General features: G+C 36.8%; 1 protein-coding gene and 1 non-coding gene across 3 annotated transcripts; both read right to left on the reverse strand.

Moving 5' to 3' along the window:
- Positions 1–578: 578 nt before the first annotated feature.
- Positions 579–20,291, reverse strand: STRAP (serine/threonine kinase receptor associated protein). Of its 2 annotated transcripts, none has more exons than XM_057702603.1 (10): positions 19,850–20,291; positions 19,005–19,140; positions 12,058–12,139; positions 11,275–11,347; positions 8,555–8,651; positions 7,736–7,873; positions 4,320–4,456; positions 2,421–2,570; positions 1,806–1,868; positions 579–1,072 (listed from the first exon to the last, which is right to left on the reverse strand). In XM_057702603.1, exons 1-10 carry the CDS (start codon positions 19,959–19,961, stop codon positions 1,011–1,013), a joined length of 1,050 nt encoding a protein of 349 aa, XP_057558586.1. In that variant the 5' UTR covers positions 19,962–20,291; the 3' UTR covers positions 579–1,010. The 2 variants fall into 2 exon arrangements, with proteins under 2 accessions (XP_057558586.1, XP_057558585.1); XM_057702602.1 differs by having other exon boundaries at positions 1,806–1,871.
- On the reverse strand, positions 9,444–9,627 carry LOC130834214 (small nucleolar RNA SNORA23). The gene has a single exon (XR_009048603.1). It is a non-coding gene; the product is annotated as a small nucleolar RNA SNORA23 (small nucleolar RNA).
- Positions 20,292–26,073: the final 5,782 nt, after the last annotated feature.

The raw sequence follows: 26,073 nt of genomic DNA on the forward strand, positions 1-26,073 counted from the left end.
TGCTTTCTGAATAGCACCTGAACTTAAAAGGATAAAGTAAAACAAACATTGCAGGTCTACACTTAACCCATTTTTATAAAATATTTTCTATCTGTATATACACACTCAGAGGTACACTAATGTGCATTAATGCTCACTCCATTCTAATAGATTTTTTGGGGTAGTGGGATTTTGAGTGATTTTTCTGCTTTCTGCTAATTCTGAATTGCTTCTTTTTTTCTTATGACTAGTATGTATCATTTAAGTCATTATTCTAAAAGTTTTTTTAAAAGGCATGTCAAGCATTTCTATCCAATCTAGAAAGAAGAAAGGTATACACAACACTACCAAAGCACAAGAAAATTTCAAAAATCCAGTATGAGTAACTGAATTTCAAAATTAGGCAACAATTTATGTTCACTATAGATTCTTCAACCAGGTTGTCTTTTGATATAGTTATGATGTAAAAAAACTTTGACAATTTCCATTTATAAAACTCAAATCTATCAATTTTTCCCAAGAAACAAACACAGTTTTGCTTTAGAGGCATTTTATTTAGACAACTAAAAACAATTAGATGATGTTCAGAAGCAGTGTACAATGAAAGAGAAATCAAACCAGTTACTTTATCATGTATTCCCCCTCTTCTTTATAACTAAAGCACAAAAAAATGGCTTTCTGCTTTAAGGGAAAAGTCAAAAAAATAGGCCAGTATATTTTCCCTCTGTATAATAACATAAACAGCTACAAGAAATCTAACTGTAATAAGAGAAACTGGATGTTGGTTTGCACACATTCATTAAAAAGACAACTGACCACCGTACTACAAGAGCATAACTCCATCTGCCTTCAGCTGATTCTCTTGTGTTTTCACTTACAGGCACCACCAAGTTGGTTAGTTCCAGCACTGGAGCTAATTCATATTCCTCATTATTTACTGCTCATGTTTGTCTTAAGCAGAGAGTAACTCTGGAGGCTGATGCTTTCCTCCTCTTGTTTTAGTCTGTATGTTGTGTACATCTGCCTGATGTTCAGGCCTTAACTTCAGGAGTTGAACTATAGATGGAATCTGAATTCTCTGAAGCAATTTCTTCTACAATTCAAAAATAAAAAGTCACATTAGTCAATTTAAGAAAGGAAAAAAGCAACTCTACATTTCTGTGAATGAGTAAGTTTTTAAAGCATGCTGGTGAGGGGAAGCAAAAGACAACAGTGCACATGCCACTACTGATGAGCTCAGGCCACTGAAGAAGCAGTAAAGAAAGAGTTCACGCATTTCCCATCAAAATCTTCCACACCATAACTTAACTTCCAAGGGGCCCCTCTTCAGGGCTAAATTTTCAGTAACTTCAACTATCTAATAAACACTGAATTAAAGTCAGATCTTTGAAAGATCTGGCTCCCTCCTTTATTTATTCAAAGGTCAAACAATATTGTATGATCAGAGTGCATGACAATTTGTAATTCTAGATTTAAGAAAGAGCACTTGGTGTGTAGCAAGTGCTTAACAAATGTTAAGTAAAAATTACCATTGTAACAGTTTACTTATTTTGGCAGCTGCCTCCAGTTAGACTCTAAGTCCTGTAAGAGTAACTTCATCAATCATGTCCATGATACATAATACATCTCCATGGCTACTACCATGCAGTAGGTATTTAAATATTTGTCTTATAAACATCTATATATAAATATACACATATTTAAACTTTCTATTATTTAAGCATATGTTCATACTGAATAAATGTCCTTTGTCAATGAGTAAACTAACATAATATTTCAATTTTCAATCCACCAGGACTCTACAAAAATTAATTGTTATTATTTACCTAGCTCCTCTTCCGCTGTCTCTGGAAAACTGATCTTCGGCTTTGCCAGCTCACCACTATCTTCTTCTATGAAAATAAAAGCAATGATGATTATATGAATTACAATATCACTAGCAATTTCTAGTGTTTAACAGGCAAGAAGAGTACACCAAGACAATGCCAAGCAACAAGCTACAAAACATAACAGGAACAACTTCTTTTTCAATAACTGTGATTCTCAAACAGTATGTCTTTTAGATTCATACTTTTAGACCCATACTACAACTACTTTGGGATCGGCAACTATTTTTATTAAAAACATGTCTACTTTATTAGCAAGAATCAGTAAGTAGTATTATTCAGAGATCAAATACATTTACTGATAAATTCTTTATACTGTCCTCTAGCAAATTTTGAATTAGGTCTATTCCATTCACCAAATGATCTAGTGTAAAAATTTAGGAACATAATATATTATACAACAAAAATATTTAAACAAAAAGAACACAGTGGATGATGTATTAATCATGGGCTTCTCTTTGCTTAAACTATATTATATAATTTAAAATCTACAGAAGACAGAAATACTGAAACAACGATGAAAAATGATACAAAACCATGAATAAAAATTCTTACCAGGAAGCACACATTTCCAAAGGCCGTATGTTTTTCCTACCACGGTTTGCCATAGTCTCAATGTTCCATCTTCAGAACCACTGGCGTAGAGTTCTCCATCAGGACTAAACCTCACACAGTGAATGGGACCAAAGTGTCCTTTGTAGGATTCTGAAAAAGAGAAAGGCTACTAGATAATTTAATACTTAGACATGATATTAAATATTGATACACTAGAGAAAATATTAGACAATATTTGGGAAGATGTGAAATTCATGAGGGCAAAGTCAAAGAACTATGCCTAATTAAAAATAAAGTGATTCTCATCAGAAACTGGTACATCATGTCTACCATTTCTCCGTAAGATTACTCCTTTCCAATCCTAGCACACACTATGTTTCAGACTGTCTCTAAAAAAAAACAAATGAGACTTCATGTCCCAATAAAGATAAAGAAAAGGAGTAAATGAACCCCCCCCGCCCCCCCCCCCAGCAAGCTACTGAAAGCAGATCTAAAGTCTGTCAATTCAATCCCCATTTCCAAACCCTATACTCACTGCCTATACCAGGGAACCAATTCTTATTATGACTATAGAGAGCCACCAGATGGAGCTCTTTTACACACGCTGCCTCTTAATTTCCTAGCTGACTATAGAGTCCACTAGTCATTCTGTCACACAGAACATGAAGATATAGGATCAATGCCGATCCTATATGGAGTTTAATGAGAAAATACACAGATGAGTACTGGCGTTGTTCTGTTTAAGGCATATCCTTATTTATGAACTTTCCTTGCTTACTTTCTAAGGCCTTATCACCTTATCAGTTTTTAAAGCTGTTTCCTAGACCACTGTTCCTATTCTGTCTCCATGTCTATTCAACTCAAGGACACTCATGCACTAGCTTTTCCCAGAGAATATCATGATCATGTTATCACAACTGTGAAAAATTATCATGAGAGTAGAAAGAATATGAGATTTTGAAATAAGTATGACTTGGTCCAAGGTTTCGTGTTCACTAATTATGACTTCAGATATCAGGCAAATAATTTACTTCTCTTTTTCAGAGAATAAAACATGTGGCCAAAACACTCTAAAACTTTGAAAAGTGACATTAAATAAAAACAATGGAGGGGCTTCCTAGGTGGCGCAGTGGTTAAGAATCCGCCTGACAATGCAGAGGTCACGGGTTCAATCCCAGCTCCAGGAAGATCCCACATGCTGCAGAACAACTAAGCCCGTGTGCCAAAAAAAAAAAAAAAAAAAAAAAAAAATGGAAAAGAATCTCTTATTTGAAAGTCACTTATATTCAAGCAATAAATGATGAACCATAAACAATTAAAACAGGGACTTCCCTGAGGGTGCAGTGGTTAAGAATCCACCTGACAATGCTGGGGACACGAGTTCGATCCCTGGTCCGGGAAGATCACACATACTGTGGAGCAACTAAGCCCATGAGCCACAGCTACTGAACCCATGCACCGCAACTACTGAAGCCCTTGCGCCTATAGCCTGTGCTCCACAACAAGAGAAGCCAGGGAGATGAGAAGCCTGCACACCGCAACAAAGAGTAGCCCCTGCTAGCCACAGCTAGAGAAAGCCCGAGTGCAGCAACAAAGACCTAATGCAGCCAAAAATTAAAAAACAAACAAACAACAATTAAAATAAAAATAGATTCTATTTAGTTTATTCACCAAGGTTCCATTTACCCAACCCAAATCCATCAGTTTTCCCAAAGAAACAAAACATAAAATTGTCTTTTATTCTTTGTATAATTCTAACAAGCTTAGTAAGTTCACTGGACAGTCAATCAGGACAGCTAGAAACAAAGTAGCAGCTAAAAAACTGGCTGAGGTGTTAATGACTCAAACCTAACACTTGACTAAGGTACCTACATCATTTTAAGAAAAAGGATAACTCACCTAATTCTTCTCCACTATTATAATCATACTTATAAAGTTTAAAATCTTCACCACCTGCAACAAGAAATTCTTTCTCAGGATGAAGAGATGCAGAATTGATGGTTGCAGGAGCTTCAAAGGATTTAATTGGGTCCAAACTAGAAAAAAATTTAAATAATATTTATAAATTTTGAATATTTCACAAACAATACAAGGAAATAATTAGTTTAAACTGTTCCTAAATTCTGAAACTCAAGGAATAATCCAATATCCATTTAGTCAAACACAGTGATGTTTAAAAAAAAGACCTTTAGGTGTGCAAAAGAGGGAACCCTCATACACGTGGTTGGTGGGAATGTAACTTGGTGCAGCCACTATGGAAAACAGTATGGAGGTTCCTTAAAAAACTTAAAATACAGTTGCCACATGCTCCAGCAATCCCACTCCTGAGCATATATCCAGACAAAACTATAATTCAAAAAGATACATGCAACCCTCTGTTCACAGCGGCACTATTCACAATAGCCAAGACATGGAAACAACCTAAATGCCCACTGACAGATGAATGGATAAAAATGTGGTACATATATACAATGGAATACTACTCAGCCATAAAAATGAATGAAATGCCATTTGCAGCAACATAGATGCAACTAGAGACTATCATACTAAGTGAAGTAAGTCAGAAAGAGAAAGACAAATACCATATGATATCACATATATGGAACCTAAGATATGACACAAATGAACTTATCTACAAAACAGAAACAGACTCACAGAAATATAGAACAGACTTGTGGTTGCAGGGGGAGAGGGGGACCGAGTGGGAATTTGGGATTAGCAGATGCAAAATATTATGTAGAGAATGGATAACAACAAAGTTCTACTGTAGAGCACAGGGAACTATATTCAATATTCTGTGATAAACCATAATAGAAAAGAATACAAAGAAAGAATGTATGTGTAACTGAATCATTTTGCTGTACAGCAGAAATTTACACAACCTGTAAATCAACTGTACTTCAATTTAAAAGAGTAAAAACATCTTTAAAAAAAAAAACTCTCTAAATAATATTCAAAAAAAAAAAAAATCAGAAGGATACTATGCCCAAGTGGAGTTCATCCTCAAAATACAAAGACACTTCCATAGAGGGATATCCACATTTTGCGCAGTGAATGCCTTCCTGGAAATGACTGGGCTGGCTAATTAAAACAGTATGGCTAACATACTGGGATTTTTGCTTTGAAAAAAATTTAATTCTGCATTGTTTAATTTTTCCAGGACAAGCATGCATTATCTCTGTAAACAGAAAAAGGTTTTACAGTAAGTAATTAATATAGAGGATTATTTGTATATTATTTTCAACTGCTGAGAATTTATAAGTTTCTGCAACAGGAAAAACCTTTAATGCTGTGAAATATAAAACTGCTAAAAATGGCTAAGTTTTTAGCTATCAGGCTATAAAATAATAACTAAACCTGAGACTACAGCTACATAATAAAAATCAATGCATAACAATAGCTTCATCTGAATATCAATGAGTCTGGACATCGGCTCTTTTCCGGTCTAATCCTAAAAATCCTGAAAGGCTTCCAACACAAAATATTAGAGCATTCCAACTCCGAAATGTTGCCATCCTACTCCCATCATCACACACTATAAAGCATGAAAAGTAAAGTTAGTCATGACTTGTGTAGGATCACTGAATAGCAGCTTTCTGGCTTAAATGTCAGAATATTTAATTGGCCAGCAAACCTCTGCCACCAACATTTCAGACAATGTTTTATAGCAGGGCTGCACACTGCCCAAATCCAGAAGCAACCAATGAACACAGCTGTACCATTTAATGGTTCTGGTCAATAACATCCTATTATTGTCAATTCATTATGTGTGTACGAATTCTTTCACATTCTTAATTGCTTATCTCCATTATGACTTGCCTTCTCATTCTTTCTGCCGTTCAGGTAAGCTTAGCTCTGCAAGCGGCCCTCTTGAGACAATGTAAGGACTGCTAGGCAGAGTATAATGTGGTATATTCTTTATGGAAATCAAGTAAGTGGCATGTATACTAAGAACTTTAAATACATTTCTACCCTTTGTTTTGTTTCAAACTAGTTTATTTAGGGGTTCCATTTTCACTCCTCAATAGACTTTATGTATTTCTTATATGCTTCTTCACCTGTTAGTTCATCTAATTCTGAAGGGTTACTCTGTGTCATTTTGATCTTCATAACAAGATTTGTTGACAAGTGCTGGCTTTTCTGCAAGAGCTTCATTAATTTCACTTACTTCTCCTGACGGAGGAGAACAGAGTTTACTAGCAGTTTTCACACTCTCCAAAGCACCAAACTCATCCTGTCTGTTCAATTTTGTTCCAACTTCAGGCAGACTACACTAAACAACATCAACCAAAGCTTCCTGTGAAAAATTGCTGATTCCCACTGTTCCAATGCCATCTTCTGTCGTTATCCATTCATGTTTCTCTGTGAATTTACCCACTGGAGAACAGTGTACAGCTTGTAGAAGACATCCACTCAGGGCCGTGGCCGGCAGGGTGAGGCAGGCAACAAAGAAGGATGCAGGCTGCAGCCAGCTCCAGCCATGACATTCCTCACCTTTGAAATGTTAATTCTACTTACAGGATTCTCATGTAAAGAAACATTCAAGAGATGTACCATAAATCTCACTGCAGTGTTAAAAGAGGGGAACTGATACATGACTTTGTATAACCTATAATGCAATACACCTAGTAAAAATGTTTTCAAAGAATTTTAATGGCTAAGAATATTTTAGAATAAAAAAAATGAAAATTATACTCATTAGGGTCCTAGTAGCTAAAGAAAAAAACCCCACACAAATATACACACACACCCCAAAGAAAAAAGACTAGCAAAAAATATAGTTACCACTAACCTTCTGGCATCTATGGCTTGTAGGACTATAGTAAGTTTTTTAAAATTATATTTTCCAATCTTTAAACATAAGCATTGAATATATTTATAGTCACAAAAATTAAGTCTGTTTTTAAAAAAATCATTAAGTCTATACCATACTTGGAAACAGAAAAAAAAAATTACTAACTTCTCTGAAATTTTTAAGTGAAATATCAGAATCAAGATCAGAGGTTTTATAAAGTAACGAACAATATAAATTGCAACACCAGTCTAGTATCCTAAGAAAAATACAAATTACAAGTTGTTAAATTTTACCAATAAATGTCCTAAATATCTGGAAATTAATTTGATTAATTCCTCTGATTAAAGTATACCAAATTCTTAAAAAACTCATTGAGTACGGAAACATTTCCCTCCATACTACATAAAATAGGCCAAAATTTGCCTTTAAAAGAGTTAAATACCTTAGCATACGCCTTCTAACTTTTAAGTATCCTAAATTGCCCCTGTTACCAGAAAATGAAGGTATTTCTTAGACATACCTTACTGCACTATGAAAAGCAATAGATCGTCCATAAGTTATTACCAAGATCTCTCCCTCAGGAATATATTCCATACTGCTAACAGACATATTAAAATTTAGAGATTTCACTTCTGTCATAGTAGCATGATCCCAAAGGCTGGAGAAGAAAAAAGAAAAAGGAAAATAAGGTGGTATTTATTCATTTAAGAAAAACACTTATAGCTTAAATTATAGCTACAGATTAACCAATGAAAGAATAATCACTATTATAGTAAAACCTCCATTCCAACTCATAAATTATATATGATACTGAGATATTTTGGATTCCTATAAAACATCAAATTACTTGGTAGCTTGTTGGTGAAGTCAAAACTAATACTTTAAATATATTTCCCAAACAATTCAGCAAAACTATGCTACTAAAATACATCTCCTAACCTAATCAATTTCAGCATTGCTCTAAATAATGGTTCTTACACTCTATTTTTCTAAGTCTGATATACCTACCCATCTTTCCACAGACAAAGACATTAGGTGTCAGCTCACAAAACTGTGTATAGAATTTCAGGGGTTTAACGGACACTCCATAGCCAGCCTGTCCACCGACCCAAGTTAAGAGCACCTGCTTATAAAGGTGTCAGTAGTTTTAATTGTCTTCTGAATTCTGCTCTACGTTTATAACAGTAAATGGATAGCTCCAGAAAAATGTAACCCATGTGCCGACAAAGTAATTTTCAGACACAATTCTTCCTACATAATAGCTATAAAAAACTTCTAAATACTAGCTCTAAGGTCAAATATTTTTCAAACTTTATATTATTAAAGAAAAATTACTTACCGAACGGTTTTATCATCAGCTGAAAGGATCTGTTTATCCTCACTGCACCACAGGGCCTTTTTAATACCAGAGGTATGACCACTGATTTCCTTAGGTTCTTAAGATAAAACAATTTAAAATACATTTGTTAATATTTGATTTTTAAAACTAAGCAACACTGTAACTAAATATGTAAAAGGAAAGGAAAAATTACATTTTAAATTAGACTGCAACTTTTCAAAGCCCACCACAATTCAAACTTGATGTTTACCTAGGATACATTTAGTTTTTCTATATTGAAACAAAAATTGATCTGCATGGCAAGGAACCCAAGAACTATGATGCTATGTGCAGCTGGGACTGAAAACACCACTCCCTCCAGCCTACTTTTCTGCTTTCAAAAGCATTACTGTAATGCAATGAAATAAAAGAACAACTAAGGTAGCATAAATTAATAAGATATGGACCCAGGAACAAGACATCCTAAGCTAATTCTAGTGCTATCACTAATGCTAGGACTGTCTTCCAAGCCACTGTCGGCAGAGCAAACCATCAAAAAAGTGGGAATCTGCCTCTGTTGGGGGCTTTCCCTTCAAAAGGTTTATAAAACAAAACCAAACCACTTGTTACCTCTGGGCAAAAGCAGATGTTGGAGGCAATATCATTCAACACAACTCTGACTTTAGGCAAGTCACCTAACCTCTTGAAGACTACATTTCTTGGCCTGTAAACTGGGATTAACAATAGTTACTATACCTAAGAGTTTGAGTATAAGAATCAAATGAAAATATACATTTAAAGTTTCTTTTTTTTTCTTTTGCCTTTTTTTTTCTTTTTTAAAAAATACAGAGTCACCACAGGTATCTTACATTAAATTCCCCCAAGCAACAATATCTCTATTCCCAAAGTCCTGTGTCTGGGAATTTGGAGGCTGGCCAGTGGTAGATACGTCCAAAGAGACAACACTAGACCAGTACTATGATCCCAACTTACTCTTTGGCTGCATGATGTTTGTGTGGATAGCAAGAGCTGAGTGCAAAACACAGACAGACACTGCTATCAGACACAGATGAAAACCATGCACACATTACAGCAGCCATCACCTGAAGCTTCTAATCTGGTGTCTGACAGACAATAATAAAAGCTCAGTTAATTGCTCTTCTTTCTAATGCAAGACAGTGGAAGAGCCACTTTCAAAAGGTAGCTCTCAGAAAGGTAAAAGAAGACAAAAGATGTCTGCCTGAGCCCTGAACTATCTTGCTAAGTCAAACAGGTACACTGATTCAGTGAGTCAGAGTGGTTTGCTATTTTTTGGCATAAAGTTATTAGAGAGAATGAAAAGAAAAATTCCCAGATGCCAAGGGACAATAACCCATTAATGTAGTTTGTTTCCTCACCTCAGAAGTACTTTTAGAAAAGGTACCTCGAGAATAACTGCTTAATTTCCAATGTAGCTTTGACTTTCTTAACAACTCCTGAAGTTTACTGACTTATGAATAAACAGTAACTGCCCATAATACAAAATTTAAGAACCCAACTAATACATAATATATAAAGCAAAATTCTTTTTGTCATATTTTGGTAGCTTTTAAAATACATGGTATGTGACTAGAAAAGCACTGAAATACTACAAAACGGAGGTGAATATCTGGACTAGGGAAGAAAAGGTATCTCTTACAACTTCTGTGCAATGAGAGAATTCATAAAGGAAATGACAGATTCTGCCACCTAATTTTTAAAAATGTGTATACCATAAGCCTTACTAACAAAATTTAAAAGCAAGTGACAAATTAGAATATAATAAACTTTAAAACCAGTAATAAAAAGATGAACAGGTGCTTGGTTCACAAAAGAAATTAAAATGGTATTTAACAGTATTTTAACCACATGAATAATTTTTCAAGTTTACATTAATAAGACAGAATCATTTTTCTTCTATTAAATTGGCAAAGATAAAGCTAGTTATCAGGGTTAGCTATAGATACATCTTTATACTTCATGGGAGGGCTCTCTAGTAATATCTATCAATGGCTTCCAAGTGTACCTCCTTTTTGTCCCAACAATTCTATTTCTATGTAAGTATCCTAGAGAAATAACTGTGGAAATATTTGCAACTATAGGGGTGTTTAGCATAATACTGCTTATAATCTTTAAAGTTTGTAAATAACCCACATAGGTCATAATAGGAGATTGGCTAGTTCACTTATCCATAGAAGAGAGCCACACAGTCATTAGAAAGAATGAGTAGAATATTTAAAGATATGAAAAAACTATTATTACAGATTTTTTCAAATTCTTCTGAATAGCTAATATACCCACGTGGTTCAAAAATCTAAGTATGTATACACACTGAAAATTCTTATCCTTCTCACCTTCTACAGATAACAACCACTCCTTCTAATCAAAGTGTAGTTAATACGCATCTTTTTAGACTCAGTATCATAATAAAGAATTTATCAGGACAAATTTCTAAATTGTAGGAAGGCTAAACAAGCATAATGTAGTAGATAAATAATATTTTAAAAGATATCTGCCTAGAAAAAGAGGACTAGAAAAATATAAACCAACAACTAAAGATATTATCAGCAATTAATAACTGGGTGATGGATCATATTTTAATTTTTTTCTTTGTGACTATCTTTATTTTCCTAACTTGAGTACTAAAATGAATTCCTTTAATCAGGAAAAGTTATTTAAATTAAAAGAAAACAAAGCCACAAATATGTATAAATTACACTTACCTGCTTCAGGTTTGTTCAAGTCATATATGCGTAACAGTTTATCCTGTCCCCCTGTTAACAAGTAATTACTATCCTGAAAACACACACAAGTAAAATGTTACTAGATTAACCATTTTAATAGTTACATCTCTTTGAAACTTCAACACCAAATAAAATCCAAATAAAGCTCACAGATGTCACAAAGAGATGCAAACAGACCAGTCACTCCTGACCCTGATCCTGCTGCTTACTGAGTAGTACGTCTGTGATGATCCCAAATCTATCCTCTCCCTTCTGAAAGTAGCTGGGAAACATTATTTGGGCTTTTTAGATGTTTGTTGTTATTGCTGAAGTACTGATAACAAGAGTTCCAGGGTTCTTAAAAGTCTCACAGGACCAACCAAGAAAAAATACAGTTGACTTGAACAACACTGGGATTAGGGGACCCATCCTCCACACAAGCAAAAATCCACGTATAAGTTATAGTCAGTCCTCTATATTTGTGGTTCCTCCCCACACACAGTTCCTTCATATCTGCAGATTCAACCAACTGCAGACTATGTAATACTGCAGTATTTACCACTGAAAAAAAATCCGTTTTAATTAGACCTGTACAGTTCAACCCATGTTGTTCAAGAGTCAACTGTAAAGGTGTATAGTTTAATCTACAGTCAAATCAAATCTAAGCCAACATATACCAAGTAATCCCCCAGAAAAACCAAATATAAACCAAATATAAACCCATTGTCATATCCTATAATAACAGCAATTTAACTTCCTAAAACAAATTCCATTTTCTGATACCTGCGTAAAATCCACAGTCTTGACAATGTGTTTATGAGCCAGGGTCATCAGTTCATCTCCTGAGACAGCATCCCACACTTTGCTAAAAGCGAAAAGTAAAATTAAAAGATAAACATATGGTAATTTTGATGATTAATTACCAAACAAGTTAGATATTTGAAATGTTATATAAATGCACTGTAAGATAAAAACAATATAACAATCTAATTTTGACAATGGAAAAGATCAAATTTAAGTCAGATCCATGAACAAATCCTTTCTTTCATTTTAGCCTGTAGCCATGATATCCTTTTAGCAAGACTGCAAACATTTTAACCAACTCAGTTTCACCCTTCCAATTTTTCTTCTCTATTCTCTACACTCATGTATACGAGAAACAAGAAATGAAAAACAAGAAATCCTTTAAAAAAGATTTTACAGGAGAATTAAAGGCCTTGACAGAGCTTACATAAAATTTTAAATCAAGACAATCAAGAAGAAAATATTCTCCCCATCTTTCTCAAACTTGACTCCTAAATTCTCAAATCTTATCCAATTACCTTCCACACAAAGTATCAGCCTTTGATTATATAATGCTGAGAGGATTTTAAATTTCTCAATTGTATGTTTCCCTAACCCATCCCAACCCCAAATGTATGTGATTGGGTGTCTACATGGATCAGTGTATATGTTGGGGGATAATGATGAAATAATAGTTCACAAAAATACTGTAAGGTGTTCCTCAAATAAAAAAGCTTAAACAATAAAGAAGAAAAAAGAGAATTCATTTTAGATCAGAAGAGGTCAATGAAAAATAAAGAAAACTTTCCATGTAGGGAAAAGAAACAAGCTACACTCCATAAAGATTACTATTTTAATGTAACTGACATTTATTTTCAGGAATACTGTTTCGTGAACAATGAAACAGTAAAGAAAAACAGAGAAAATCAAGGAGTATCTTTCTTCATTTATGCATTAAACACACAATAAATATATCAAGTATGTCACTCTAGACTCAGTACTAGGGCACAAAAGGGAGGAAAAAAGTGATCCCAAAGAAAGTTCCTGACTTAGTTGAGCATTAGCTTTAGCTGAGAAGAAAAAAAATATACATTAAATAATAGATTTAAGAAATACAATTAAAAAACAAATACACATATGTAAAGAAACAGAAACAAAAAACACACCATTAATTACACCAGAAAGTCCAGAAAATCTAAGCATCGAAACCAGTAGCCTTAAAGAGCATGTAGAAATATATATACTGGGGTGGGGGTGGGGGGGTGCTATTATAGTCAAGCATTTATAGCATGTGCAAGGATAAAGAAACATGTAACAGGAATAAATGCTGATGATACAATTATAAACCTTGCAAATTATACTTGAGTTATGAGTGGCTGAGTAAATATGTTCTCATATCAACTATGTAGGTATGTCTATGTCAACTATGAGTGGTACTGCTACTGAACTCTCAAGAATTAATTTCTCTTTGCACAGGAGACCTGTTCCAATCTCTCCCATTTCCAATTCAACTCTCTGGTCCAACCCTACTTTCCCAGCCTCATTTTGTATTATTTCTCTTAATTTAGTCATACCAGATTATAAACCATTCCTCAAACAAGCCATGTATTTTCTTCCAGGCTCCTTTGTCTTTGTTCATATTGTTCTACTAAGTCTGTATTTTATATTCTCAGCTATCCCAGTTCTACTCATCCTCAGGGTTCATCGCAAATGGTATCTTTTCACTAAACCTTCTATGTATCTTGTCTCCATTAACATTGCCTTCTTTTCTTCCACAGACCTCAGCTTATACTGATTACTGTGTTTAATTTTGCTTTGCAAAAATTTTTGTTCACATATGCTTACTCTTAATCACAGGGAAATCAGTGATAAGAGTTCAGAAAGATTAGACTGCTGTAATAACAGAAGGTGTCAGAAGAAAAAATCAAATATACCTGAAATTTCTATCCTATTCACATAATGCCAAGTTTCAAAGGAACTCTGGGCAATGTCCTTAGAAATACTAATTTCAAGTACAGTCAATCATCTTCCCAAAACTCCTTAAAATCTTAATATTCTGCTTGTACCATGTCCACTGGTGAGGAGGAAAGAATTGGAGTGACTGCAGTAGTATCATCCAGAAGGCCCATGTATCTACAGTTGTTATCCTCCTATTTAGATAAAATTGAGTTTCACACTCTTGACAGAGCACGTTCCAGACACTTGTATTAACTTTGACACATTTCCATTATTCACAATAAGAGTCCTAAAAACAGCTTTGAGTCCTGAAAAAGAAATCTGGAATAACCTAAAATGTTTTCTAATGTATTTTTCAATCTCCAGGCAAGAAACCAGTATTAACTAGCTGGCTGCAGGGATCAAATCAAAGTAGGGGAAAGGACATCCCCCAGGGAGACCCCCTGCACAAAACAGAAATGGCAGGAAGGGCCCATACAGGAAAATGCTTAATGAAGCATCAACAATATCCTCTCAAAAGCTACTCCTGTAGCATTTATTTTCTGCATAACTCATGAAGTTCCTGTCATCTTCCTAAACTACTGATACCTCTGATATCCCCAGTTTCTTACATATAATGATAAATGCTATCTGTTCAATACTTTTCATATTCTGAAAATGGATTTATCACAATCTCAAAAGAGGAGCTGCTTAACTTACTTCTTTAAAGCCTTAAGAAAACAAGCAATTTAAGGTAAACAACTGCCTAACTATCTTAACATGAGGACCAAGCCATCAAAAAGGAGACACAATACCCCCTCTGATTATTAAGAACCTTATTCAGAGAAAAATCACCTCTTTCTATTGGCTTTTACAAGAGGGAAAAAAAAAGTGATCATACATTTTGATTATCCAAAGATACCCAAACCCAGATCTACTTAAGCACTCTCTGGACAGAGCACAGAAATCTTCTTTACTTCTGGCACCCTCCAGAAGAAGACAGTAGAGACGCTGAGAAAAGAGGATCAGGAAATGTAGTACTAACATCAGGCCTATGAATTAAAAGATATAAAGAGGATGGTGTTTCAGGGACAGTGTACACATCAGCTGACTCAAATACTTTTAACTTGAGGTAAAGTTAACATTCTAAACTGACCCACAGACCAGCTCTGCTTAATATATTTTCTCCGCAAGAAACAGGAACAAAATTCTTTAGATAAACATGGCATTAAAGAGTTTTCTGAGAAACATAAGAATGAGGGAACAAACAATCACCTGGGACTTTCCTGGTAGCATAGTGGTTAAGACTCCACACTCCTAATACAGGGGTCCTGGGTTCGATCCCTAGTCAGGGAACTAGATCCCACATACATGCCACAACTAAGGAGCCTGCCTGCCACAATTAAGACCCAACACAACTAAATATATATTTAAAAAAACAAAACCAATCACCTAAAAATAATTTATACCAACCTGACTAATCATGTAAGCTGGGGAGCTCTTCTTTAGTTGGGTCAAGTGTATAATAGCAGACCCTATACAAGTCATTAGAAGAGGAAAATATAAACAAGGAATGCACACGCTCCCACCCCTCACAGACAGACACAAAGCAAATGAAGGCTATGTCTCAGCTCCCATTAACTGAGTACCTGCAATGTAACAGACACTAGACTAGACTCCAGGCATGAAAGTGGAGAAAGATCTCTTTGATTTGCCCCAAAACCAGTTGGACTTACACTCATTTTACAGATATGACAACTGAAGTTTAAGAAGCATCCCATAATCAAACTGAAAATACACAGCATGTCTAGCACACGAACTCAGGCCTGCCTAATACAAATACTTACATCTTTCCCACAACATCATGGCACCTGAAAGCCTTCATTGAGGGGGAAAAACCCAAAAGTATTCCCTCTTGGTATTTAAATCTACTCAAACTTCCTTGCATGAAACCCAAAGGCTTCATGGCTTTGGCCACACAAGTTCCAAATTAACAAATGATTCTGGACTATTGGGGTAGTAGCTATCAGTATTATCTTACACATGTAACACACAGCTATCAGATTTTAGGCAATATTCTAAACATTAGAAACATATCAACTTAATATTCACAACCAGAGGCAGCCACTATTACTATTCTCACTTTTATAGATGATGAAACAGAAAAAGAGAGATTAAATAAAGTTCACAAGGTCACAGAGCTATTATAGGATGGAGCCAGGGTTCAAACACAGACAATCTGGCCCCAGCGTTTATGCTTTTAACAACCACTTGTAAACACAGACACTGAGACCTGAAATGTTAAGAAAGCACAAAAACAACATTGAATACCTATACACAGACATGTCCTCAAATGTATGATTTGGGTTATTAATGCTGTTAGTGACCCAAACAAAGATAACTGTACCTCTGGCAGCAAGATAAAATCCTGACTACTCTTTACAGAACTCTGTTAAGTATTTCTCACACCTTTTCTCTCTCCATTTCAGAGTAATTATCACATGAACAGTAATTCTATCTAAAGTGCTGTATTTCTTTTCCTGAGGGCTGGCATTACAATTCGGTCAAATGTACAAACCAAGAGTCTTCACGGATTTTACAAAGATAGGCATCCTTCCTAACAAGCTTTTACACAGGTCTCTTGAAGATCGGAGCAAGACCGTCTGTCAAGCAGGAGGTGAGAAAGCATTTCACTCACGTAATTAACACTGTTAGAGCCAGATAACAGAACTGAGGTTAACAAAAATGTATTTCTCCAGAACTGCAATTCAAAAGCTCGTCTCTTTTAATGCTAAAGTCTGTAGTGTCTAAGAGCTTGTTACATTTATTGCCTAATTTATGACATTTTTAAAATCCACTTACCAAATATCTAAAATCTAGAGTTTTTACCTCCAATTTTTTATCTGTTATAAAATCGATAACATTCATTCCCAGTGACAATGCTCCTACTGGACTGAGCAAAAAACAAACTTTGGAGGAGTTGAAGGGGGAAAAAAAAAGGCTGAACTCATGGCAGACACAAATGCCTTAGAAGCAAAACCAAGATCTATAATTCGTCCATTCTTTATCCTTCTACTTTAAAAAACTTCCTTAAGCTACTTATTTGACAAACATAAAGTACTGAACAAAGCAGTGATACAAAAAAATATAAAACATGGCCCCTGGCCTCAAAAAGCAATGGCAATGAAGTCAATAAGTACTCTAAGAGCCAGAAGTTTAACACAGGGAACAGTGTGAGCAAAAAGAGGGAATGGACACCTTCACCTTCCAGTACTCCACAAGTCTTCCTTATCTGAGAATCAGTTTTACTTCCTACTTTTCACCTCCCATAATTAACAATCAAAAGAGTCTCCATCACATTATAAGCACTCATGCTGACATCTAAAGCAATATTTGACCTGACGCTATTGACATTAAAGGATTTACATAAAACCAAGCAGTCTCTTACTTTATCACAATTTCATACCATCACAATGCGGCAGAGCACAAAGCCTTACAATGGTTATGCATGAACATAATAATATCTATTCATTGAAGCCCCAGAAAAAGAGTTCAGACTGACATTTATAACTTTTCTTACTGCTCTGTCACCAAATTTAACCCCACATAGGCATGGGATTATGTCTCCCTCTCCTTATTTTAAAAATTTTATTTTTAAAGAAATGTATAGAGTGATGTATCTACCACCTCAATCTGCCTTCATTTTTCATAACAAACTTAGTATGTTTAATCTGCTTAATACAAAGGAGCAACAAATACATTTAAAATTGCTCCTTAGTATGAAATTCTGGTTAAAAAAAAAAAAAAAAACAACAAGACCACTTTTACTCTCCAGGGTCTCAAATCCAATAGTGTATTACATGTACAATAGCCTTTGACATTGCCTTCCTTAGTTTAAACATTTAAGTGTCTGCTAAATCACAAACACAATTAGGAACTAGAAGTACCAAGATTATATAAGATATGACACATGCCCAGATGGAGAAAGTGGGTCATCGCAAGTCACTTTAATAACATACGCAGAAACCAAAAATCAGAATAGGTAAGGTGTATTCTGGCAACAATAATTAGCATAACTAGACTGTGGGGTGTGTGGTGTGCAGTGCCAGATGATGGAAGAACTAGGATGAGGCCAAATTTTCCAAAGCCAACAACTGAAATTTAACCTTTAGGCCAGTGGTTAAAGGCTGCACATCAGAATCATCCAGAACTTCAGGGAAGGAAAAAAACTGATGTTCAGGACTGCACCCCCAGACCCATTAAATCAGAATTTCTCAGACACACACATCTGAGTATTTTAAAAGCTTCTAACGTACACCCAAGATCATGGACCACTGAGAAAGCAGAGGGAAGACAGAAAATCATTAGATAAGAGAAGTGACATGATGATATTTGTGTTCAGGAAGACAAATGGAAGACAACCAGGAAGGATGAACAGATGGAAAGGACAAGCGGTAGGAACCTGAACTAGTACAGCAGTGGCAGTGGCATAAAAAACAATGTGGTCAGGAAACATTCTGCTGGCAGAATCAACATAGAAGATGATAATCTAGATGGAAGGGAAAAATCAAAAATGATTCAGATTTCAGCCTTAAAAAACATAGAAAACAAAGAATAATTGAGTTGGGGAGTTTTAAATGTCTAACAAAAACAAGAGTGCAACTGGGCTAAAAATGAGGGGTCATCAGCACTGATATCACTCAGCCAGCACATGTGGAGCAGTATTTGGAAGCATGACCACATTCATTATCTGGAGTGTTTGCTAATGATGCAGATTCCTGGGTCCCAACCCAGACACACAAAATTAAGTTATTTAAGTCCCTGAAGATTTTGAGAATCATTTAAGAGAAAGAAGCAAGTAGGATCAGGGTGAAATTTTGGTGAGCTCAAACACCATGTATTCTATATGGTAGGCAGTGAGAATTTCATGAATAACTTTTACTGAAGTTCTGATCATTTCAGAACACAGTCCATAGAGAACTCGAAAGGTAGCCATCTTTGGCTGCACTTACGCTGTGAAATCTGCAGCTGCTGTAGCTGCTTTGGTGGCGTCCTTATTCAACGTTGCACCCCAAACAGCACCCTTGTGACCCAAAAATGTTCCAATCCAGTCTCCTGTATCTCCCTGGCGTAGCATAGGTTTACCATCTAAAAAAGTATTTAAGAAGACGTGATTTAGAAGTTCAGATTACTTAAAAATTTAAGATTCCAACATAAAATGATCATACTGAAAAACAAAATGGAAAACTGCTTTTGTTGTCTAACTATTCTCACTCACTTGGGGACACTAAGGACTATCCAGAAATAAATTAACTGAAAAACCGAGCTGGACATTCTCTCTGGGAAGCGTGTGTAATTCGGTGAGAAGGCCACTTATCTGCGTCAAAAAAATCTAGAGAGTTATTCTGGACAAACTTCTTAACATAAGTCTCAGCTTCCACTTGAAAAAAATGGAAAATGGAAATGAAAAACCCACACAACAAAGAATATCCAATGAGATAATAGGAGAGGTAAGTCTTCGCAAAATACGGCCTGGCCTAGTTTCTGCATTCCCCAAATCCTTGAAAGATATTTACGGTGTTCGTTGGCCGAGGCATCTAAGCAAGTGCACAGTTCGGCTTCTCCAGAAATAGCAATAAATGGTAAAATGAGAGGCCTTGGATAGGGGCTTACTTAGTAAAGCCTCTCGGCGTCAACTGTGGAAACCCTAACACTACTTCTCTCCCCATCAGCCCCCCGTGGGCCCTAACCTCAAAGGCCACGAGAGCCGCAGGCCGTTCGGCAATGGGGAGTGCCGGCCCCACTCCCGGTCTGCCCAGTCCCAGCCTTCAGGGGCCCGATCGGCGGTCCTACTCACCTTTGCAAGCGCTGATTAGGAAATAGCCGTAAGGCGTGATGCCACTGAAGGCCAAATCCACCACGGGCCGCGTGTGGCCCGAGCAGGTGAGCGGCGTCTGCCTCATCGCCATGGCGGCGGCGGCGAACCGTGCGATCCGGCGGGGGAGCCGAGGATCGTCTAGTCTTTTCTCTCCTCCGAGGCAGCGCCTCCGGCTCCCCAAGGCCCCCGCCCTGACACTGGGAAGTTGGGCCGGGAAGCAGGAAAAAGCCAATCCCGTGGCCCCCAAGTCAGAAAGGGGTTAGGGATGGGTCAGGGAGTCTGCCACGGGCGACCGACCGCCGCCGAGGAAGGGAAAGGGAGGGAAGGAGGAGAGTAGGGGAGGGGGAGAACTGGAGAGCCGGCGGCCACGACCCGCACCGTTCACACCGGTACCGGCAGGAAGTGACGACACCAACGACGCTGAGCGTCCGCCGGAAGTGACGGTACGGCGGGAAGGCGGGTTGCCCGCGAGGAGAAACAGAGGAGCGAGAAGGGTGGCAGCGCGCCGGCGCGAGATCAGCGTACGCCGGGCACGTGACGCTGGCCTCACGCCGATTACGCACGGCGCCTGGCGGCGCTCTAGGCTCTGGGTTAAAGTCCTGGCGCCCAGCACTGAACCCGAGCCGCGGCCTCGGTTGTCCGGGGCCAAGTTCAAGGGGTGTGAAAGCGGGTTCTGCTCCGCTCAGACCCTGAACTTGCGGCCCATGTGCGTTAAGCATCGAACAGTCCAACTGGTTGCACTGTGCTCGGTATCTCAGCATTTAGGCTGAACAGCCAGAGCTGTTCCCAGCGGAGGCCCAAACTTGCAAACACTAAGATCTTTTTTCAGTCTTTGTTAACAGTTGTTTAGGCAGCCCCTCCGGGATTGTCTACACTTAAGGCCCTTAAGGAAAGTACTTTCCCCAGCGATCCCTAGTGCTGTGTAACATTCCTCCAGTGCTAGTGTTTTAGACGTGTTATGTGACTTTAAATACAGTTAAATTCAAATGATTTTTTTGTTTTGAAGACCTCAGAGGACTCTAGAGCAGTGGTCCTCAAATTTTTTGGTGAAATACAGGCATCAGTAAAACATGAGTCCTCACTCTCGGTCTGCGGATAATAATTTGTAAATTACTTACGTGTTAGTGCATAGACAAAAATAGAAATACTAGCAGAGTCTAAAAACTGAATATAAATAGAAACACTGGTATTCTCTTCCTGCAAGCTGCCCACTTTGGGTATCACTGCGTTGTGTGACAACCAGAACTGCTGACGGGTTGCTCATACAAAAGCTGTCCTGAGCAGGAAATGTCCTATCTTGGGGCAAGTTGATTCTTTCCTTGATGTTCGTTAGGCTGTCCGCCGAAAACAGCAGAGATTTTTGTGGCCTATTCACTGCTTTATCCCCAAGACCGTAATGTCTTGGCACATAACACATATTTAATCAGCACAAATGCCTGTGAATGTTTTCTTCTGCGTCATCTTTTCCGAATAAACATGTATCTTCATTCAAGATTCAAGTCATTACTTGAACGGAGACTTAAAGTGCTTCCCTATTCTATTTGCTTAGCATTTTGTTCATTTATTTACAGTACAGCACTTACTGTATATGTTTTCTATTATCTTTTGTTCTCTCTGTGCCAACCTCACCCTGAAGTCCACACACACACTCTCTGTTCACATTTAAATTAAGAGCTCCTTAATGGGAATGGTTATGGCTTTGTCATCTTTGTACTTAGTACCAGAAGAGTGAGTGGCATTTAGTGAGTGTTGCACAAATGATTATTAATTAAATATGTGCATTACTGATGGAGGTGAATAAAGACACAACTCAAGTTAGAACAACTAGTCAGTAAAATATTAATATACTGTATGTCCATTTGTTGCTCATTGTGTGTAGGTAAGTTTACAACTGAAAACTATCTTGTCTCAACAATGTATGATTCCTATTCATTTGTATTCTGAGTTCTAAGAGTATTATCTATCATGATCAATTGTGTGGGCTTCAAAGTCACTTTAATATTAGAAGACATTACTGCAATTAATATAATTAACTACATTAAAAGACTAAAATAGAAAAATATTAATACATATTTCATTGTATAGTATAAAAAGTTTTAGGTAGAATTTAACATGCATTCATTCATGATAAAAACTTAGATACCAGAACTAGAAGGGCCCTCGTTAACCTGGTAGAATATCTTAAAGAAACACCACACATAATGATGAAACACTTAAATCATTCCCTATTAGGGAAGGTACAAAATAAGAATGATTACCACTATCACTCCAATATAGCATTGAACTAGATATTTAGATAACCCAAAAAGGCATAAATGTTGCAAAGAAAATTACAGATCTGTGATTATCTAAAGATTACTTATGGAGATTAAATATAAAGAAAAATCTACACATTTTTATATTTAGATCTTTTTAAAAGATCTAGTATAAATTATTGAAACTAATGAGAGTTTAGCAAGGTTGCTGGATTTTTTAAAAAGCAATGTGAAACCAATTGCATTTCTATACGCTAGCAACAAACAGAAAATGCAGTTTAAAAATACGCCATATAAAATAACATCAAGATAAAAAGTACTTGAGAATAAGTCTGATACAATATGTATCCCAGCAAGAAAAAGCTGAAACACTTAAAGATGGGAATTGAGGAGAGTTTAATGAATGGATCATTTACTAAGTGGTCAGGATCAAAGCATCAACAAGGAGTGGTGAAGAAAACCAGGGAGAAAATAGAGTACTAACTATGGATCTGGATGGGCAACAGGAAGGGAGCCAGATTTCACAGAAATCTGGCTGCAGGGGAAGGCTACGGTCAAGAGCTGCAAGGCTCCAGAGAGGAATACAGCTGCAGCCAACCATCAGCAGTGTGATGGGCAAGAAGGCAGGGAAAATGTTTCTACTCAGATCTCCTTCCCATGCTTCCCATTGGCCATACCTTTTCAAAGGCCAGAAGGCAAGGGAGCCCTCTGATGGAGTCTGAAAATGTCAGTCTTCTAGGACATGAACCATAGTGCGGAAGGAAAAAGAGAGGATCTGGTGAAGTAAAGTGAGAATATGCAATTAATTTTCAAAGCTTCTATGGAGCCTGATAAATTTTGTTGAAAGGCATTAAGAAGATGAAAATAAATGTAGAGATGGCTATACTGTGTTCATGGATTGGAAGTTTCAGTATTGGAAAAACATCAGTGCTCCCTTGTTATGGCCTGAGTGTCCCCCCTAAATTCATGTGTGAAATTACTAACTATCAGTACCTCAAAATGTGACTGTATTTGGAGATAGGGCCTTTAGAGAGGTAATAAAGGCAAAATGAGATGGTATGGGTGAGCCCTAATCCAATGTAACTAGTGACTTTATTAGAAGAGGACACAAACAACAAAGACAACACAGACCATGGGATGACCACATGAGAACACAGTGAGAAGGTAGCCATCTGCAAGCCAAAGTGAGAGGCCCCAGAAGAAACCAAACCTGCAACATCTTTTTTTTTTTTTCCCCACACCGCACGGCTTGCAGGATCTTAGTTCCCCCACCAAGGATCAAACCTGTGCCCCCAGCAGTGGAATCACGGAGTCCTAACCACTGGATCACCATGGAATTCTCAAACCTGTAATACCTTGATTTTATAATTCTAGCCTCCACAATGGTGAGAAATAAATTTCTGTTGTTTAAGACACCCAATCTGTGGTATTTTGTTATGGCAGCTCTAGCAAACTAATACATCCCCAAATTGCTATACAGATTCAGTACAATTCCAAATCAAAGCTCTAGTTGTTTAAAATAAAACCTTACATGCTCATGTTAATAGATACACAGAATAGCAAAAGACCAAAACTACCTGACACAACCCAAAAGGAGAAAAACAAGGAAAGAAGACTTCTCTAACTAGATATCACATATATTTTGATGTTATAATAAACACTGCAGCACTGGCACAGGGATTAGAATAGAAAAAAGAAAGAAAATAATGGTCCCTATAGATAGAAATCCAATCAAGGGCAAAGCTGCACTGTGGATCAGCTGGAAAAGAATAATTTTGATAAAGCTCCTAAGGGAGCTCGGAGGCGGATATCTCCCTAATTAAACTTCCAGATGAAGACACAGCTGGCCAGCACCTTGAGTTCAGCCTTATGAAATGCGGGCAGAAGTCCCATTAAAACATACCAGACTCCTGACGCATGGAAACTGGGATAACAAATTTGTGGTGTTTTAAGCTGTTAAATTTAAAAAATGAACAGCTTAAAAATTGAGGTATAATTGATATATAACACATTACTTTCAAATGTACAACATAATGACTCAATATTTGTAGATATTGTAAAACAATCACCACAATAAGTCTAGAGAACATTAGTCACCATACATAGTTACGAATATTTTTTTCTTGTGATGAGAACCTGTAAGATTTATTCTCTTAGCAACTTTCAGATATGCAATACAGTATTATTAACTATAGTTGCCATGCTTTACATTACATCCCCATAACTGATTTATTTTATAAGTGGAAGTTTGTATTTTTTGACCTCCTTCACTCATTTCACCCACCCCTATCCCTCATCTCTGGCAGCTACCAATCTTTCTCAGTATATGTGAGCTTTTTTTTTCTTTAATTTAAGAGAAATCATACAGTGTCTTTCTCCATCTGACTTATTTCACGTAGCACAATACCCTCAAGGTCCACTTATGCTGTCACAAATGGCAGGATTTCATTCTGTTTTATGGCTGAAGAATTTTCCATTTTATATATATATATATATATATATATATATATATATATAGCACATTTTTTCTATTCATGCATTTATACATATATATAAATAAATATATCATATTTTCTTTATCCATGCATCCATCAATGGACACTTAGTTTGGTTCCTTATCTTGGCTAATTGTAAATAATGCTAAAATAAACATGGGAGGACAGATATTTCTTTGAAATACTGATTTCATTCCCTTTGGATATATACTCAGAAGTGGAATTGCTGGATCATATGGTAGTTCTATTTTTAATTTTTTGAGGAATCTCCATACTGTTTTCCATAGTGGTTGCACCAACTTACATTCCCACCAGCAGTGCACATGGGTTCCCCTTTCTCCACACCTTCACCAACACTTATTCTCTCTTCTTTTTGATAATAGCAATTCTAACAGGTGTAAAGTAATATCTCCTTGTGGTTTTGATTTGCATTTCCTTGATGATTAGTGATGTCGAGCACATTTTCATGTACCTGTGGGTCATTGTATGTCTTCATTGGAAAAATGTCTATTCAGTTCCTCTGCACATCTTTAAAATAGATTGTTTGGGTTTTTGTTATTGAGGTGTATGAGTTCTTCATATAATTTGGTATTAACCCCTTATCAGATATATGTTTTACAAATATTTTCTCCTATTCATTTTGTTATTTCTTTTACTGTGCAGAAGCTTTTTAGTTTATGATTTGGAATGAAGTCCACTTGAAATTATATTCCAAGTGAAGAGAAGGGAGACACTTAATATGGATACTTTTGATCGTGTATTGGACAAAAGATCAGCTGTCGTGGTTTTTGTGGATGGAGAGAGATAGAAATATAGACAGAGATAGTTTTATGGGATAAAAGAGATCGCCTTCCCCCACCATCACTTACACTTTTCTGAGAGGAAATAGTACATAATCAGAAAGCATTGGCAGCTGGCCCCATTTTTCCTAAATGATTCATACGGAGCAATTCCAAACTAAAGGGATGGTCTGGTAATATGGACATGCTCAGGAAAAGGCCAGAAGATCCACATCTAGAAATTCAAAGGTTATTTTTTTCTCAAAAGAGTTAGAGTCAAAGACACATCAATACGAAGACTACGGCTTCCTCATTTAATGCTCGATTGTGCTGTCTTGGGAAGAAAACTCATGGAAGTGAGTTGCCTTTTATAAAACAGGTGGAAAATGGCGAGAGCAGCCACTGAAGAAGAGACCAGTCAGAGCACTCACCACCTTCTCCCACAGAACTAGAGCCCGCAGGGCCCCGGCAAGCTCCTCTGTTCCTCAGGGAAGGCTCAGGCCAAGGAAAACCCCATGACCTTGTGGACAAAGCCTGTGTAGTTGAACCACACACAATAACGTGGCTCCTTTCTCAAGTGGGGAGACGTTGAATTTCCCTGAGAAAATGGGTGGAGACCCTCGATGGTGGAGGCTTGACCAGGGTCTGCAGGAAGAGGGTTAGAGTTTGGGGAG

Source organism: Hippopotamus amphibius, chromosome 12, assembly GCF_030028045.1.
Source record: "Hippopotamus amphibius kiboko isolate mHipAmp2 chromosome 12, mHipAmp2.hap2, whole genome shotgun sequence".
Lineage (NCBI taxonomy): Eukaryota > Metazoa > Chordata > Mammalia > Artiodactyla > Hippopotamidae > Hippopotamus > Hippopotamus amphibius.